We start from the raw sequence: 17,090 nt of genomic DNA on the forward strand, positions 1-17,090 counted from the left end.
GTGGAATTACAGGCATTTGAAAGTTTTTACTTTATATTTTTATGTATTTTTCAATTTTCTCCAACAAAAGTTTATGATACTGTATATTCTAAAATACAAAAACATTACTTTAAACATTATATTTGAAAATTATATAACTGAAAATATACAAGTGCAATCAAGCTTTAAGAGTTATATAAGAGTCTCAAACTAATAATAGAAACTTGAGTTGGCAAAGAAATTGATAAATTATCCAAATAATAGAAATGAAAATAGTTCAAAATTAACTTTATCCATTTATTAGTATTCAAAAATATAAATTAAAATATAAATAAGAGGGGGCGGAGCAAGATGGCCGAATAGGAGCAGCTCCAGTCTCCAACTCCCAGCGCGAGCGACACAGAAGACCAGTGATTTCTGCATTTTCAACTGAGGTACTGGGTTCATCTCACTGGGGAGTGCCGGACGATCGGTGATGGTCAGCTGCTGCAGCCCGACCAGCGAGAGCTGAAGCAGGGCGAGGCATTGCCTCACCTGGGAAGCGCAAGGGGGAAGGGAGTCCCTTTTCCTAGCCAGGGGAACTGAGACACACAACACCTGGAAAATTGGGTAACTCCCACCCCAATACTGCGCTTTAAGCTAACAGGCACACCAGGAGATCATATCCCACACCTGGTCGGGAGGGTCCCACACCCACGGAGCCTCCCTCATTGCTAGCACAGCAGTCTGTGATCTACCGGCAAGGCAGCAGCGAGGCTGGGGGAGGGGCGCCCGCCATTGCTGAGGCTTAAGTAGGTAAACAAAGCTGCTGGGAAGCTCGAACTGGGTGGAGCTCACAGCAGCTCAAGGAAACCTGCCTGTCTCTGTAGACTCCACCTCTGGGGACAGGGCACAGTAAACTAAACAAACGCAGCAGACACCTCTGCAGACGCAAACGACTCTGTCTGACAGCTTTGAAGAGAGCAGTGGATCTCCTAACACGGAGGTTGAGATCTGAGAAGGGACAGACTCCCTGCTCAAGTGGGTCCCTGACCCCTGAGTAGACTAACTGGGAGACATCCCCCACTAGGGACAGTCTGACACCCCACAACTCACAGGGAGGAGTACACCCCTGAGAGGAAGCTTCCAAAGCAAGAATCAGACAGGTACACTCGCTGTTTAGAAATATTCTATCTTCTGCAGCCTCTGCTGCTGATACCCAGGCAAACAGGGTCTGGAGTGGACCTCAAGCAATCTCCAACAGACCTACAGCTGAGGGTCCTGACTGTTAGAAGGAAAACTATCAAACAGGAAGGACACCTACACCAAAACCCCATCAGTACATCACCATCATCAAAGACCAGAGGCAGATAAAACCACAAAGATGGGGAAAAAGCAGGGCAGAAAAGCTGGAAATTCAAAAAATAAGAGCGCATCTCCCCCGGCAAAGGAGCGTAGCTCATCGCCAGCAACGGATCAAAGCTGGATGGAGAATGACTTTGACGAGATGAGAGAAGAAGGCTTCAGTCCATCAAATTTCTCAGAGCTAAAGGAGGAATTACGTACCCAGCGCAAAGAAACTAAAAATCTTGAAAAAAAAGTGGAAGAATTGATGGCTAGAGTAATTAATGCAGAGAAGGTCCTAAACGAAATGAAAGAGATGAAAACCATGACACGAGAAATACGTGACAAATGCACAAGCTTCAGTAACCGACTCGATCAACTGGAAGAAAGAGTATCAGCGATTGAGGATCAAATGAATGAAATGAAGCGAGAAGAGAAACCAAAAGAAAAAAAAAGAAGAAAAAGAAATGAACAAAGCCTGCATGAAGTATGGGATTATGTAAAAAGACCAAATCTACGTCTGATTGGGGTGCCTGAAAGTGAGGGGGAAAATGGAACCAAGTTGGAAAACACTCTTCAGGATATCATCCAGGAGAACTTCCCCAACCTAGTAGGGCAGGCCAACATTCAAATCCAGGAAATACAGAGAACGCCACAAAGATACTCCTCGAGAAGAGCAACTCCAAGACACATAATTGCCAGATTCACCAAAGTTGAAATGAAGGAAAAAATCTTAAGGGCAGCCAGAGAGAAAGGTCATGTTACCCACAAAGGGAAGCCCATCAGACTAACAGCAGATCTCTCAGCAGAAACTCTACAAGCCAGAAGAGAGTGGGGGCCAATATTCAACATTCTTAAAGAAAAGAATTTTCAACCCAGAATTTCATATCCAGCCAAACTAAGTTTCATAAGTGAAGGAGAAATAAAATCCTTTACAGATAAGCAAATGCTTAGAGATTTTGTCACCACCAGGCCTGCTTTACAAGAGACCTTGAAGGAAGCACTAAACATGGAAAGGAACAACCGGTACCAGCCATTGCAAAAATATGCCAAAATGTAAAGACCATTGAGGCTAGGAAGAAACTGCATCAACTAACGAGCAAAATAACCAGTTAATATCATAATGGCAGGATCAAGTTCACACATAACAATATTAACCTTAAATGTAAATGGACTAAATGCTCCAATTAAAAGACACAGACTGGCAAACTGGATAAAGAGTCAAGACCCATCAGTCTGCTGTATTCAGGAGACCCATCTCACACGCAGAGACATACATAGGCTCAAAATAAAGGGATGGAGGAAGATTTACCAAGCAAATGGAGAACAAAAAAAAGTGGGGGTTGCAATACTAGTCTCTGATAAAACAGACTTTAAACCATCAAAGATCAAAAGAGACAAAGAAGGCCATTACATAATGGTAAAGGGATCAATTCAACAGGAAGAGCTAACTATCCTAAATATATATGCACCCAATACAGGAGCACCCAGATTCATCAAGCCATTCCTTAGAGACTTACAAAGAGACTTAGACTCCCATAAAATAATAATGGGAGACTTCAACACTCCACTGTCAACATTAGACAGATCAACGAGACAGAAAGTTAACAAGGATATCCAGGAATTGAACTCATCTCTGCAGCAAGCAGACCTAATAGACTCTATAGAACTCTCCACCCCAAATCAACAGAATATACATTCTTCTCAGCACCACATCATACTTACTCCAAAATTGACCACGTAATTGGAAGTAAAGCACTCCTCAGCAAATGTACAAGAACAGAAATTATAACAAACTGTCTCTCAGACCACAGTGCAATCAAACTAGAACTCAGGACTAAGAAACTCAATCAAAACCGCTCAACTACATGGAAACTGAACAACCTGCTCCTGAATGACTACTGGGTACATAACGAAATGAAGGCAGAAATAAAGATGTTCTTTGAAACCAATGAGAACAAAGATACAACATACCAGAATCTCTGGGACACATTTAAAGCAGTGTGTAGAGGGAAATTTATAGCACTAAATGCCCACAAGAGAAAGCAGGAAAGATGTAAAATTGACACTCTAACATCGCAATTAAAAGAACTAGAGAAGCAAGAGCAAACACATTCGAAAGCTAGCAGAAGGCAAGAAATAACTAAGATCAGAGCAGAACTGAAGGAGATAGAGACACAAAAAACCCTCCAAAAAATCAATGAATCCAGGAGGTGGTTTTTTGAAAAGATCAACAAAATTGACAGACCACTAGCCAGACTAATAAAGAAGAAAAGAGAGAAGAATCAAATCGACGCAATTAAAAATGATAAAGGGGATATCACCACCGACCCCACAGAAATACAAACTACCATCAGAGAATACTATAAACACCTCTACGCAAATAAACTGGAAAATCTAGAAGAAATGGATAATTTCCTGGACACTTACACTCTTCCAAGACTAAACCAGGAAGAAGTTGAATCTCTGAATAGACCAATAGTAGGCTCTGAAATTGAGGCAACAATTAATAGCCTACCAACCAAAAAAAGTCCAGGACCAGATGGATTCACAGCTGAATTCTACCACAGGTACAAGGAGGAGTTGGTACCATTCCTTCTGAGACTATTCCAACCAATAGAAAAAGAGGGAATCCTCCCTAACTCATTTTATGAGGCCAACATCATCCTGATACCAAAGCCTGGCAGAGACACAACAAAAAAAGAGAATTTTAGACCAATATCCCTGATGAACATCGATGCAAAAATCCTCAATAAAATACTGGCAAACCGGATTCAGCAACACATCAAAAAGCTTATCCACCATGATCAAGTGGGCTTCATCCCTGGGATGCAAGGCTGGTTCAACATTCGCAAATCAATAAACATAATCCAGCATATAAACAGAACCAAAGACAAGAACCACATGATTATCTCAATTGATGCAGAAAAGGCTTTTGACAAAATTCAACAGCCCTTCATGCTAAAAACACTCAATAAATTCGGTATTGATGGAACGTACCTCAAAATAATAAGAGCTATTTATGACAAACCCACAGCCAATATCATACTGAATGGGCAAAAACTGGAAAAATTCCCTTTGAAAACTGGCACAAGACAGGGATGCCCTCTCTCACCACTCCTATTCAACATAGTGTTGGAAGTTCTGGCTAGGGCAATCAGGCAAGAGAAAGAAATCAAGGGTATTCAGTTAGGAAAAGAAGAAGTCAAATTGTCCCTGTTTGCAGATGACATGATTGTATATTTAGAAAACCCCATTGTCTCAGCCCAAAATCTCCTTAAGCTGATAAGCAACTTCAGCAAAGTCTCAGGATACAAAATTAATGTGCAAAAATCACAAGCATTCTTATACACCAGTAACAGACAAACAGAGAGCCAAATCAGGAATGAACTTCCATTCACAATTGCTTCAAAGAGAATAAAATACCTAGGAATCCAACTTACAAGGGATGTAAAGGACCTCTTCAAGGAGAACTACAAACCACTGCTCAGTGAAATAAAAGAGGACACAAACAAATGGAAGAACATACCATGCTCATGGATAGGAAGAATCAATATCGTGAAAATGGCCATACTGCCCAAGGTAATTTATAGATTCAATGCCATCCCCATCAAGCTACCAATGAGTTTCTTCACAGAATTGGAAAAAACTGCTTTAAAGTTCATATGGAACCAAAAAAGAGCCCGCATCTCCAAGACAATCCTAAGTCAAAAGAACAAAGCTGGAGGCATCACGCTACCTGACTTCAAACTATACTACAAGGCTACAGTAACCAAAACAGCATGGTACTGGTACCAAAACAGAGATATAGACCAATGGAACAGAACAGAGTCCTCAGAAATAATACCACACATCTACAGCCATTTGATCTTTGACAAACCTGAGAGAAACAAGAAATGGGGAAAGGACTCCCTATTTAATAAATGGTGCTGGGAAAATTGGCTAGCCATAAGTAGAAAGCTGAAACTGGATCCTTTCCTTACTCCTTATACGAAAATTAATTCAAGATGGATTAGAGACTTAAATGTTAGACCTAATACCATAAAAATCCTAGAGGAAAACCTAGGTAGTACCATTCAGGACATAGGCATGGGCAAAGACTTCATGTCTAAAACACCAAAAGCAACGGCAGCGAAAGCCAAAATTGACAAATGGGATCTCATTAAACTAAAGAGCTTCTGCACAGCAAAAGAAACTACCATCAGAGTGAACAGGCAACCTACAGAATGGGAGAACATTTTTGCAATCTACTCATCTGACAAAGAGCTAATATCCAGAACCTACAAAGAACTCAAACAAATTTACAAGAAAAAAACAAACAACCCCATCAAAAAGTGGGCAAAGGATATGAACAGACATTTCTCAAAAGAAGACATTCATACAGCCAACAGACACATGAAAAAATGCTCATCATCACTGGCCATCAGAGAAATGCAAATCAAAACCACAATGAGATACCATCTCACACCAGTTAGAATGGCAATCATTAAAAAGTCAGGAAACAACAGGTGCTGGAGAGGATGTGGAGAAATAGGAACACTTTTACACGGTTGGTGGGATTGTAAACTAGTTCAACCATTATGGAAAACAGTATGGCGATTCCTCAAGGATCTAGAACTAGATGTACCATATGACCAGCCATCCCATTACTGGGTATATACCCAAAGGATTATAAATTATGCTGCTATAAAGACACATGCACACGTATGTTTATTGCAGCACTATTCACAATAGCAAAGACTTGGAATCAACCCAAATGTCCATCAGTGACAGATTGGATTAAGAAAATGTGGCACATATACACCATGGAATACTATGCAGCCATAAAAAAGGATGAGTTTGAGTCCTTTGTAGGGACTTGGATGCAGCTGGAATCCATCATTCTTAGCAAACTATCACAAGAACAGAAAACCAAACACCGCATGTTCTCACTCATAGGTGGGAACTGAACAATGAGATCACTCGGACTCAGGAAGGGGAACATCACACACCGGGGCCTATCATGGGGGGAGAGGGGGGAGGGGGGAAGGATTGCATTGGGAGTTATACCTGATGTAAATGACGAGTTGATGGGTGCAGCACAGCAACATGGCACAAGTATACATATGTAACAAACCTGCACGTTATGCACATGTACCCTACAACTTAAAGTATAATAATAATAAATAAATTAAAATATATATATATATAAATAAGAGACTATGTCTAGACCTTTTCATATAATAAAGATATTCAATTTAATTTTTTTAAATTAGTAGCCAGCCAGTATTTTCAGAGTGGTAAGAGGGGAAGCTTTATATACTTCTACAAGGAAATAAAAAGTAATTAGACAATATGTAGAAATATTCTTGTGGCAAATATTTGTCATTTTCTTCTAAAACATTTACCTTTCTATATCCTTCTCTGTATTGAAGGCAGCTGGAAGCTTAGATAATATTTCCCAGGCTGCTTTGCCAGCTGGCTTCTGGTTAGATTCTAATGGCAACCTTTTCTCAGGGATTCCCAATTGGCCTGACCAAGACTTTTTCAAAGCTATGCTGAAGTTCTAGGCTCTTCCTACTCAATCCTCCTTCCTTCCGTCTCTTCTTTCATGGGAGTCAGACCCTCATAGTCTGAAGGTTCACCCCCTCCTTCTCCTGCACCTCCTCTCTTTATACTTCAAAGGTGTTTCTACCCATAAATTTCTGGTGTGTTGAATTCTTTCTTGGAGTCTGCTTCTTGGAAGATAGCACTTTCATAAGAAACACCCAGGGAAGGAAGAAGCCATCTATTTTTTTCCTGCTTTGGCTTCAGAAGTGGTGACGTAGGGTACTATGAATGCCCATAGGCTTTAACAGCATTAGCAGAGAGTCTAGCAGCGTTGGGAGCAGTCAGCCTCTCAGGCAGTTCTTGTAGTATCGTGAAAGAACTGGCTCCTGGCTTCCTGCTCAGTGGCCATGGAAGTGATTCCTAAATCACAGCAGGGCTTTGGCAGACCCTGCAGTGTGCACAGTCACGAGTCCTATGTAACACTGTGTTGCTCCTTGCTCTTCCACCTGTAGGGGCAGGAACAGCTTTCTGAAGCTACAAGTGTCTGGTGATACTATCACGCTTCCTTATTTCCTTTCCAGCCCATTCAACACGTTTGTCGCCAATTTCCTGTTTCAAACTGCCCTACCATGATGGCAATTTTCCTGACTAGATGTTGAATGATACACACCTAATCATTTCATTCTTTTTGACATCCAAAATTCTCATTTGTACTAAATATTGAAAAAATTATTACGTGTGAACAAAAATTATTACACAAAGGTTTTTATATTAGTATTAACAAAAAGTCTCCAAGAAATCTAAAAATGGGAATTTTGTTAAGAAATTTAGGGTGCATTTATATTTTTTCCATGCCCCAATACAATATATGTTTATGGATATTTTTAGACACATGTAAATACTCATTATTTACTGCTAAGTGGGGGGAAAAAGCTGTAAAATTGAATACGTGTTTATCATATGATCCATGAAATTCTACTTCTAAAATTATATCCTGGAGGAATGTTGTAAGTGTGAACCAAAACAAACGTATAGTAACGTCCACAGCAGCATTGTAAATAACAACCAACAACCAGAGCGACCCAAACATACGTCAACAGTAAAAGAGATAAATACATTTCAGTATATTAATACAATGAAATCCTGTATCACAACACGGATGAATCCCAAGAGAAAAACATTGACAGTAAGAAGCAAATCACATTTTGTAAATGCCTGTAGTAGAATTACATTTTTACAACATTGAAAACCAGATATATTAGTACATTTTCACACTGCTATAAAGAACTGCCCAAGACTGGGTAATTTATAAAAGTAAGAGATTTAATTGACTCACAGTTAAGCATGGCTAGGAAGGCCTCAGGAAACTTACAATCATGGCCCAAGGCAAAGGAGAAGCAATGCACCTTCATCACAGGGCATCAGGACGGAGTGAGTGACAGCAGGAGAAATTCCAGACGCTTATAACACCATCAGATCTCGTGAGATTCACTCATTACCACCAGAAAAGCATGCGGGAAACCACCCCATGATCCAATTAATTCCATCTGCTCCCACCATTGACACGTGGGGATTATCCCCACCCAATTCAAGGTAATGTTTGAGTGGGGACACAGAGCCAAACCATATCACCAGACAAAGCAATATTCTGTTTTTGTTTTTGTTTTTGTTTTTGAGACAGAGTCTCGCTCTGTCACCCAGGCTGGAGTGCAGTGGCGTGATCTCGGCTCACTGCAACTTCCGCCTCCTGGGTTCAAGTGATTCTTCTGCCTCAACCACCGGAGTAGCTGGGACCATAGGCATGCGCCACCATGCCCAGCTAATTTTTTGTATTTTTAGTAGAGACAGGGTTTCGCCATATTGGCCAGGCTGGTCTCAAACTCCTGAACTCGTGATCTGCCTGCCTCAGCCTCCCAAAGTGCTGAGATTACAGGCGTGAGCCACCATGCCCCGCTCAGACAAAGCAATATTCTGTTGTTCAAAAACAAGAAGTTGGGAAAGGGATACCTCTGTGGGAGGAGGGGTTGTATTCAGCGACTCCAAGGGGCTGACAGCATTCTATTTATTGTCCTGGCTGATAATTGCACAGTAATTTGCTTTATATTTATTTTTCATAATATGCAGGTGTTTTATTTACTATTATATAAACATGGAATATTTTAGCATAAAAAAGAGGAGAAAAGAATCAGATTATGAAAGCATAACTCTTAGAAACTAGCAACTCTGCCTGCATGGTTTAAAACAGAATCACTAACAGGGCAACATAATCTCTTACAATTAGTCTTTGTCAATAAATGTATGAATACATAAAATAATGAACACCATGCTCTCCAGTATGTATAACACGTTTATGAATTAAACCAGATGAAAAGAAGTCCAAATGTTGTTTAATAATTTCTGCATGGAAAAATTATGAGTAACTTGATTTATCTTCTTGGTATTTTTCTTTCTTTCCAAAGTTTCTCAAATAAATATATATTACTTTGAAAATTCAATAAAATACATAATAAAAATGTGTCATAAGTCTAGAATACAGTCAGTTTATGTTCTAGCTATTTTTCTTTCTCTTAGGACATTAATCCAATTGTTTTTATCAACAAGAAAAACACCATGAATTATAAATCAGTGCTCTTAAACTTTGGTGTACATCCTAATAGCTGTAAGCCAGCCTAAGAGATCCTACTAATATCCTAGGCTAAACTGGATCAAACAATTTAAACTGTAAGAAAATCAGCATTCTGAATATTTCCCCCAAAGGATCTATCCCAGCCACCTCCCCAGGCTAACTGTGCATCACTATCCTCTTTGCTCTCTGCTCTCCAGTCACAGCAGTCTTATTTCAGCTCCAGTGAATTCTTTCCTTCATGTCTCAGTAGCTTGGCATAGGCTGCTGCTCTTGCCTGGATGTCTAACCCTTCCTCTGTCTTCATTCAGATCTCAGCTCCAATGTCTCCTCCCTAGAAAAGTCTTCCCTGAAACTGTACCCTATCCATTTTACCGTTTATATACTCTTATCCTGAAATTTTATCTTCACAGAACTTTAATACCATTTGTAATTAACTATTTGTGTTATTATCTGATTAATGTTTTTCTCCTTCAATATACTGCATCACTAGGACACGAGTCATGTCTGTTTTGCTCACTTCTGTTTCGTTTTCTTTGACAGAGTCTCCCTCCATCGCTCAGGCTGGAGTGCAGTGGTGCAATCTTGTCTCACTGCAACCTCCGCCTCCTGGGTTCAAGCGATTCTCCCACCTCAGCCTCTGGAGTAACTGGGATTAGCGGCACATGCCACCACACCTGGCTAATTTTTGTATTTTTTAGTAGAGATGCGGTTTCGCCATGTTGGCCAGGCTGGTCTCGAAATCCTGACCTCAAGTGATCCACCGGGTTCCGCCTCCCTAAGTGCTGGGATTACAGGCATGGGTCACCGTGTGTGGTCTCGCCTGTTTTTTTTTTTTTTTTTTTTTTTTTTTGAAGAGACAGGGTCTGGTTCTGCCACTCAGGCTGGAGTGCAATGGCATGATCCTAGCTCAATGCAATCTTGAAAGCAATGCTCCCACCTCAGCCTCCCAAGTAGCTGGGACTACAGGCACAGGCCACCACACCTGGATAATTTTTTTAATCATTTTTCTTAGAAATGGGTTCTCACTTTGTTGCCCAGGCTGGTCTCAAACTCCTGGCTTCAAGCGATCCTTTCATCTCTGCTTCCCAAAGTGCTGGGATTATAGGAATAAGCCATTGTGCCCAGCCTGCTCACTTTTGTATCTCCAGAGTTTGGCTTAAAGCCCAACACTTAACAGACACTCACCATATATTTCATGGATAGTTGGTTGGATAAATGAATAAACTATCAAATGAATCAACAAACAAATGAAGATCCACCAAAAAAAATTTATGGCTGTGTCTCTCAGGCTTTGAACTGAAAAACATCTTTATTTTAAAATTTGGTTATCACCATACTGTATACACGTAATGAAACATCACACTGTACTCTGTAAATAAGTACAATTATCACATATCAATTACAAGTAAAATAAAATTTTAAAATGCTTGTTTTTCTTTGAGAAAGATCCATTCAATCAAAAGTTCTCACTCATACCTGTAATTAGCTTGTATTACAATGAGGATAATATATATTCAACCTTGGCTAATCAAACTAACTTTTTTAGGCTCCTTTTTGTTCCTGGATATAACTCACCTGTGTGTATCTCTTTCAAACAAAATAAAAATTCTTTTCCAACCCCCAAACCCAATGATGACTCATTCTCCGGAGATTTAGTTTAGATGTGATGGGTAAGGAAAGAAAAGACAAGAAAACATATTAGCCTTCTAAGATTAATGACTATATTTTTCTGTTGGGAACTTGGAGTCTTAAACTAAAATGTTTGCTCTCTGATCCCCAATATCAGAAGCTGCACCTAATGTAATTGCTTCCAAGGGGAAAACACTGCTCATTCTTTCTGACTGGCTGTCACAATACTCTGACTTAATCCCTTCCGAAATGCCCAGCTCAATATAATTGTAAGAATTCGAGGCAGAATCTTTCTGTGGCAGTTTGAGCAGTAAACTTATCTGTTTGTATGTAAGGAACTGTTAGTTCTCAAAGCACAGAAGGTTTTATTAAGAAGATGACAACAATTTCTGATTTTTAGATACCCATTTTTTCAAATTCAAATGTTCTGGATGTCTATAGTGTTCCTATGTCATGTTCAGAAAACGGAGTAATAAAATTGTCCATTGGTGGCTCTTGAGAGCAGGATATTATTGTATTTGTATTTTGGTAGAGGTATTTATTTATTTGGTTCTTTCATATTCTACATTTACTTGCTCCATAATGACCTATCTACCACTCTCTCCCTTAAATATTCTATGCACGCCATCCTCCTTGCTATTTCTAATTGTCTATGGGCATGATTGAAAGCATTCATACCTATTGCTGCTTTGCCTGGAGCATCCTTTCCCTGAATACTCCCACTAGCTGACTCCACTGGAAACTTTAGATCTTACCCAAAGGCCTATTTAAAATTATATTCCTTCCTGAATACATCCTATATGCTTTCTTCCTTCATATATTTTCCAGAGCATGTATATCATAAAACATCCCATTTTATTTATTTTTCTTATTACCTGTTTTTCCACTTCTAGAATAAATATCCCATGAAGACAAAGATTTTTGTCTCTTTTCTGTACCTGCTATATTCTCAGGCCTTAATGTAGGTACTCAAAAATCATTAAGTAAAAAACAACTTTTCCATGAGAAATATCCAACTGAAATGACCAATATACTATTATAGGGGTCTAGGAGAACTTGTTTCCAGAAAGCAGATAAGTTTACCAGTGGAAACAGTAATAGTGCCACTAAACACAAAGCTACAGCTGTTGCCTGATCACCAATCAGTCTGTGCTCCTTATACTGATAGACCAGAGAGAGAGAGAAAAGGAGTTTAATATTGACGGGGTAAATGTAAAGGTCCCTGATGACCATGAGGAAGACGACAGCTGCTGTGCACTAGAGGCAGAAAGGAATATATTAGGTACTCAGATGATGCACTGGGGCATCTTGTGGCATTCCCGTGCCCAGTTACAACTACCAATGTATAAGTACAGCAGCAAGAGAATGGTAACCCAGGGCTCAGAACTCTTAGAACACTAGGAAAGCCTCCTACATGAGTAGAAGTGCTAGCAAACAGAGAGGAAAATCTAGAATGGCTGGGCGTAGGGTGGACAGGCCATGAGCACCAACTGCATTAGCGGGACTCTTACTATTCCTCTTCTAGTAAGTCTTCTTGAAAATTGTGACCAACCAAAATCTTGAATAAGCTTTGCCTGGATGGAGTGACTTTCAGTGAGAAGCAGGTGGATCTGAGGGCTGTGAGTAGACTGCACTGGAATGTAGCTGCTGATACACTACCAAAATCTTTTAGGGCTGTGCACCTTTCCTCCACTTGCTGTGAATGTTCTCTGATCACAGTTCACAAGTGTCCCCTTCTTTAGAGACTTACTTTCTCCTAAAGATGAGCCACTTCCCCAGAGAGGCTACTCCTTACCATGGGGAACAGGCCAGTAGCTAATGGCCCATGGACACAAGGGTAGACGAGGCCATCTAACCCGCCTCAAGGAGGGACCATCTCTGTGGAACAATTCATGTCTCAGAGATTCCCCATAGGAGCAGACTGGGCGATTCTCCAGCTGAGACTCTATTTGTGCTTAGTTTTTACCTCCCGCTCTAGCCTGCTTCACTTGCTCTCATTCTCCTGAGAGCACTCTTTCAATAAATCACGTAAACAAGAATTCCTGACTTGGCTCTGCTTCCAAAAAACCCTGCCTAAGACTCATGTCATATGCAAATTGCCTCTGAAATAATACATTATAATGACAGGCCTTTAAGATTCTTACAAATACAATTCTGATGAGCATTAGCTCACAAAATTTTTCTTAAAACTCAGAAGTCCTAAAATAAATAAATTACCATGAGTGAAAGTCACTAGGAGGAAAACACAAAATTGCATAAAATAGGATCATCAGCTAGTAATATATAGACATATATGGTATATATTTCTATTTATATATATACACCATATATTTCTATTACTGTATATGTAGTGATACATAAAAAGAGAAACCTGAAAACATGAGTGAAAACAAAAAGCTATCAAAAGCTTGCAGATTAGCAAGAAAAAAGACAAAATTTTGGTACAATATAATAAATAAAATTAAAATTTAATGTGTGAATTAAAGAGTAGATTAGACCCAAGGGAATATAGAATTAGTGTGGTAGAATAAATTTGTGAATAAATAGCCCAGAATAAAGCACAGAGACTTGAAGGTAAAATATACATATAAAATAAAGGTTGAAATACATAAAGAAAAGAGTGAAAAATCTGACATATACCTAATACCTAGCCAGCATTCTAGTTTAGTAGAGACAGTGGTGGGTGGAGAAACTACATTTCAGGAGATGGTGCCTATAATTTTTCAGAGTTCATGAGAGACACCAATTTAGATACTCTGGAAATTGAATAAATCCCAAATTGTGTAAGTAAAAAGAAATTCACTAGTACATATATTTCATGGTTATATGGAGCAAGACTGCCTAGATTTGAACCCTGCCTCCAATAGCTCCTAACTGGGCAACTTGGGACAAATTACTTAACTTGTCTTTGCCATAGTTTCTGATCTCTAAAAATAGTTTTAAAAATAGTATCTACCACATAGATGGTTATGAGATTAAATGAGTTGGCATCTGTAATGCTCTTTAGTCTGTCGAGTTTCTAATATTCATCTTTATTACTTTTATCTTGAATGCTCACCAAGGTGTTCTGGATCAGAAACTGATTTCTTACTAATTAACTCACAATAAATAGAAAGTGAACTGGCCTGCCTCGCCCTAAGCCTTAACCATGATGAAAGCCAAGCCAAATGTCCTACATTGATAGCCGAACATTCCATAGATGACTGACAGCAAACAATGGATTATTTTCATTTATGTACAGGAGAGAGACAGCCATTCCCCTCCCACTCCTGAAAGGAGAGAAAAATCTTCTGCTCCTTTGAAATGAGGTGGAAAGGATCCTAGGTTCTTACTTAACCATTTAGAATGTAACTGTATCCTTCCACAGGTCAGATACCCCAAAGGAGTCTCCAAAGTCTGGGCTTTGCACGTAGGGAGATAGCAGCCCAGCCTTTCTTGGATGGTGAGCGCATGAGTAATCATTTTATGAGCATGGTCTACAACTTACATATACACAACACTTATTATTTTATATGTAAAATAGCTCAAAACAAAAAGGATATTTTGTACAGAAAATATAAAGAAAAGAAAGAAAAAAGAACAAAAGAAAGAAAGATGGAGGATGGGAGAAAACTTTCATAAAATCTTCATCCAAAGTATCAGTGGCAGTGTGGAAAGGGAAAAGCAAAACAGAAAACGCTATCCTCTGTAATGTACCAGGTTTGACAATTTAAGTTTTCTGACACGATGTGTAATTTCTTATGTTCAAGGACTAGTTTCTTGGCAAGAAAAAAAGCTCTTAGTTTCAGAGAGCATAGAACATAACACAATTTAAATGTCTTAAAGTAGCTTTGACAATAGCATGCAATATACACTGTGAGCAGTCTTTATGAGTGATTCTTTAAGATACCCCATCATTTGGCTTTGGACATGAGGAAGTATCTTTATCATGAACACTTGCTGTGCTAGCCTGATGCCCACAATTCCTATGATCCCCCACTCCTCCCAGTTCTTCTTTCAAAAACTGGGAAGGGGCACTAAGGTGACCATCAGAATAATGAGGATGGGGTGTGTTTTCTTGTTAAGTCCAAGGCAGGGCTTGGCCCTATTGGATGGCAGCTCTTTTAAAAGATGAGTATTTAATACTGCTTCGTTCTTTGGTCTGGTTTGTTGTTGCCAATTTGAGACCACAGGGAATGTCATCTTCAACATCTTCATAATTTTACACTGATAAAAATTATTAAAGAGAATTTAAAGTCTTATCTGTGGATCAGTGTGCTGTATTAAAGAAAAGGAGAATAAAAAATATATGAATATATATTCACACACATGAAAACATATTGTGGGTAGAAAACAGGATAATGAAATATGAAAAAACTCTTCATAAAATTTTATTTTGCAAGATGTCCCTTTTTGATTTTAAATAGTGGGGGAAGAGATTAGTCTTGTAAGCGTCAGTCCCACACACCACGTCTTTTCTCTCCCTGGTGTTAATGTTCCATGTAATGCTAATTAAATGGACATGTGTAACTAATTTAAGTGTTACAGAATTCAAAGCAGTCTTAATTCCCCCTTCACCCAAAAATAGAATGAGAAACTAAGTTGTTAGTCTCTAGACTTTATAGTGGGCAGAGAATTAAATTATAAAATCATATTTTACAGAAAAATCTACATTGATTTCTCAGGTTATGAATACTTGATTATGATAGGGACAGTTCAGAAATAGCCTCATGGAAAAAGTAGTTATTCATTATACTGAGTCTCATAGCCAAGAAAGAGGGCAGAAAGAATGTAATTGTGAGCGGTCAAGCTTAACACATATGTATAGAGCAAATATTCTCACTCTGTTCAGTGGCAGAATTGAGTCTGCTGAATATCATACCAGGGGCAGTGTCCAAAGGGTGGTCAAAGTGGTCCTCTGACATAAAGAAACATGACCCACAAAAAGCATTGAAAGAAAATTTACATATAGACGTATTATTAAGATACATATCATTACAGATACTTTCTTTACCAGGATGAGTGCAATCTGAAACTTTATTATATGCCAACTCAATTTTTTAATATCACTATCTAAAAAGGGAAGGAAAGGTATAGTTATATTTCCATATTCTTTGAACACTATTTGCAGAAATGGCATTAATTCTGAAAATATCATCTTTCCCAATCAAAGCCATCTTAGAGATAACTCTGCATTATTACTTAAAGAAAACTGCCAGGGGGAGAATCTATACCTAGTAAAATTTAACAGACCAGTGGAGGCAAAACATAACAGCCTGTGTTAAGGGTAGTCATCATCCACAAACAGTAGAGAAAAAAAACTGAAAAGCTTACCTTTATGATGGTTTGCACTGGATACGACTTTTCCCCACAAGGTTACAATAAATATTATTATTAGCAGTTTTCCTTTTGTTGCTTTCTGTAAGTATCTCTTACTCATCCTACAAATAAAAAATAATAACAAAAATCATAAGGATGTAAATTCATAGCTTTTCCATAATAATTGTGCTACATTTAAAGACTTCCACTATACTTTAACCCCTTCAACTCCTGAAAACTGTATTTCTTGTATTTAAAATGCTGTTCACTGTATATAAATGATGATTAGAGAAAATAAAGGTTTTCCAAAGTACCTTGATATGATGCAAGAGATGAGCAAAGTCCTGCCTCAGTCAGTCTTCATCCACTTAACCATAGCCTAAATCAGTTTGGAAATATTATCACATTTCTCTCCATATAAACATAGATTTAATTTATTAACAAAATCCAAGGCACAGTCATTTGGAAAATCTTTAAATAAATGCCTTATTATTTTACTTTTTTCCTAAGAATTGTCAAGTCAAATGGACAGTGTAACAGTTTAGCTATAACTGCTTAGATGAATTCCTGCACAGAATATGCTCACTTCAAATCTATTATTCCTAATGTGCTTTTTTAAAATCATCTGGTTATATACATTTCTTACTGCAAAGTAACATGATGCTCCTAATGTACACAACTCCAATACAGGCGACACAATATTGTT

At 38.7% G+C, this 17,090-nt stretch overlaps 1 protein-coding gene across 3 annotated transcripts in view; it reads right to left on the reverse strand.

Annotated features, from left to right (window-relative positions):
- TAFA2 (TAFA chemokine like family member 2) overlaps positions 1 to 17,090 on the reverse strand; it is a 502,254-nt gene that overhangs the window by 151,433 nt on the left and 333,731 nt on the right. For all 3 annotated transcript variants that reach the window (XR_007717694.1, XM_050748432.1, XM_050748433.1), the window contains exon 2: positions 16,400 to 16,506. Coding sequence is in view for 2 of the 3 variants with exons in the window: in XM_050748432.1 (XP_050604389.1) it covers positions 16,400 to 16,505 (106 nt within the window). In the remaining variant the exon portion in view is untranslated. The remainder of the gene's footprint in view (positions 1 to 16,399; positions 16,507 to 17,090) is intronic.

Source organism: Macaca thibetana, chromosome 11 (assembly GCF_024542745.1).
Source record: "Macaca thibetana thibetana isolate TM-01 chromosome 11, ASM2454274v1, whole genome shotgun sequence".
NCBI lineage: Eukaryota > Metazoa > Chordata > Mammalia > Primates > Cercopithecidae > Macaca > Macaca thibetana.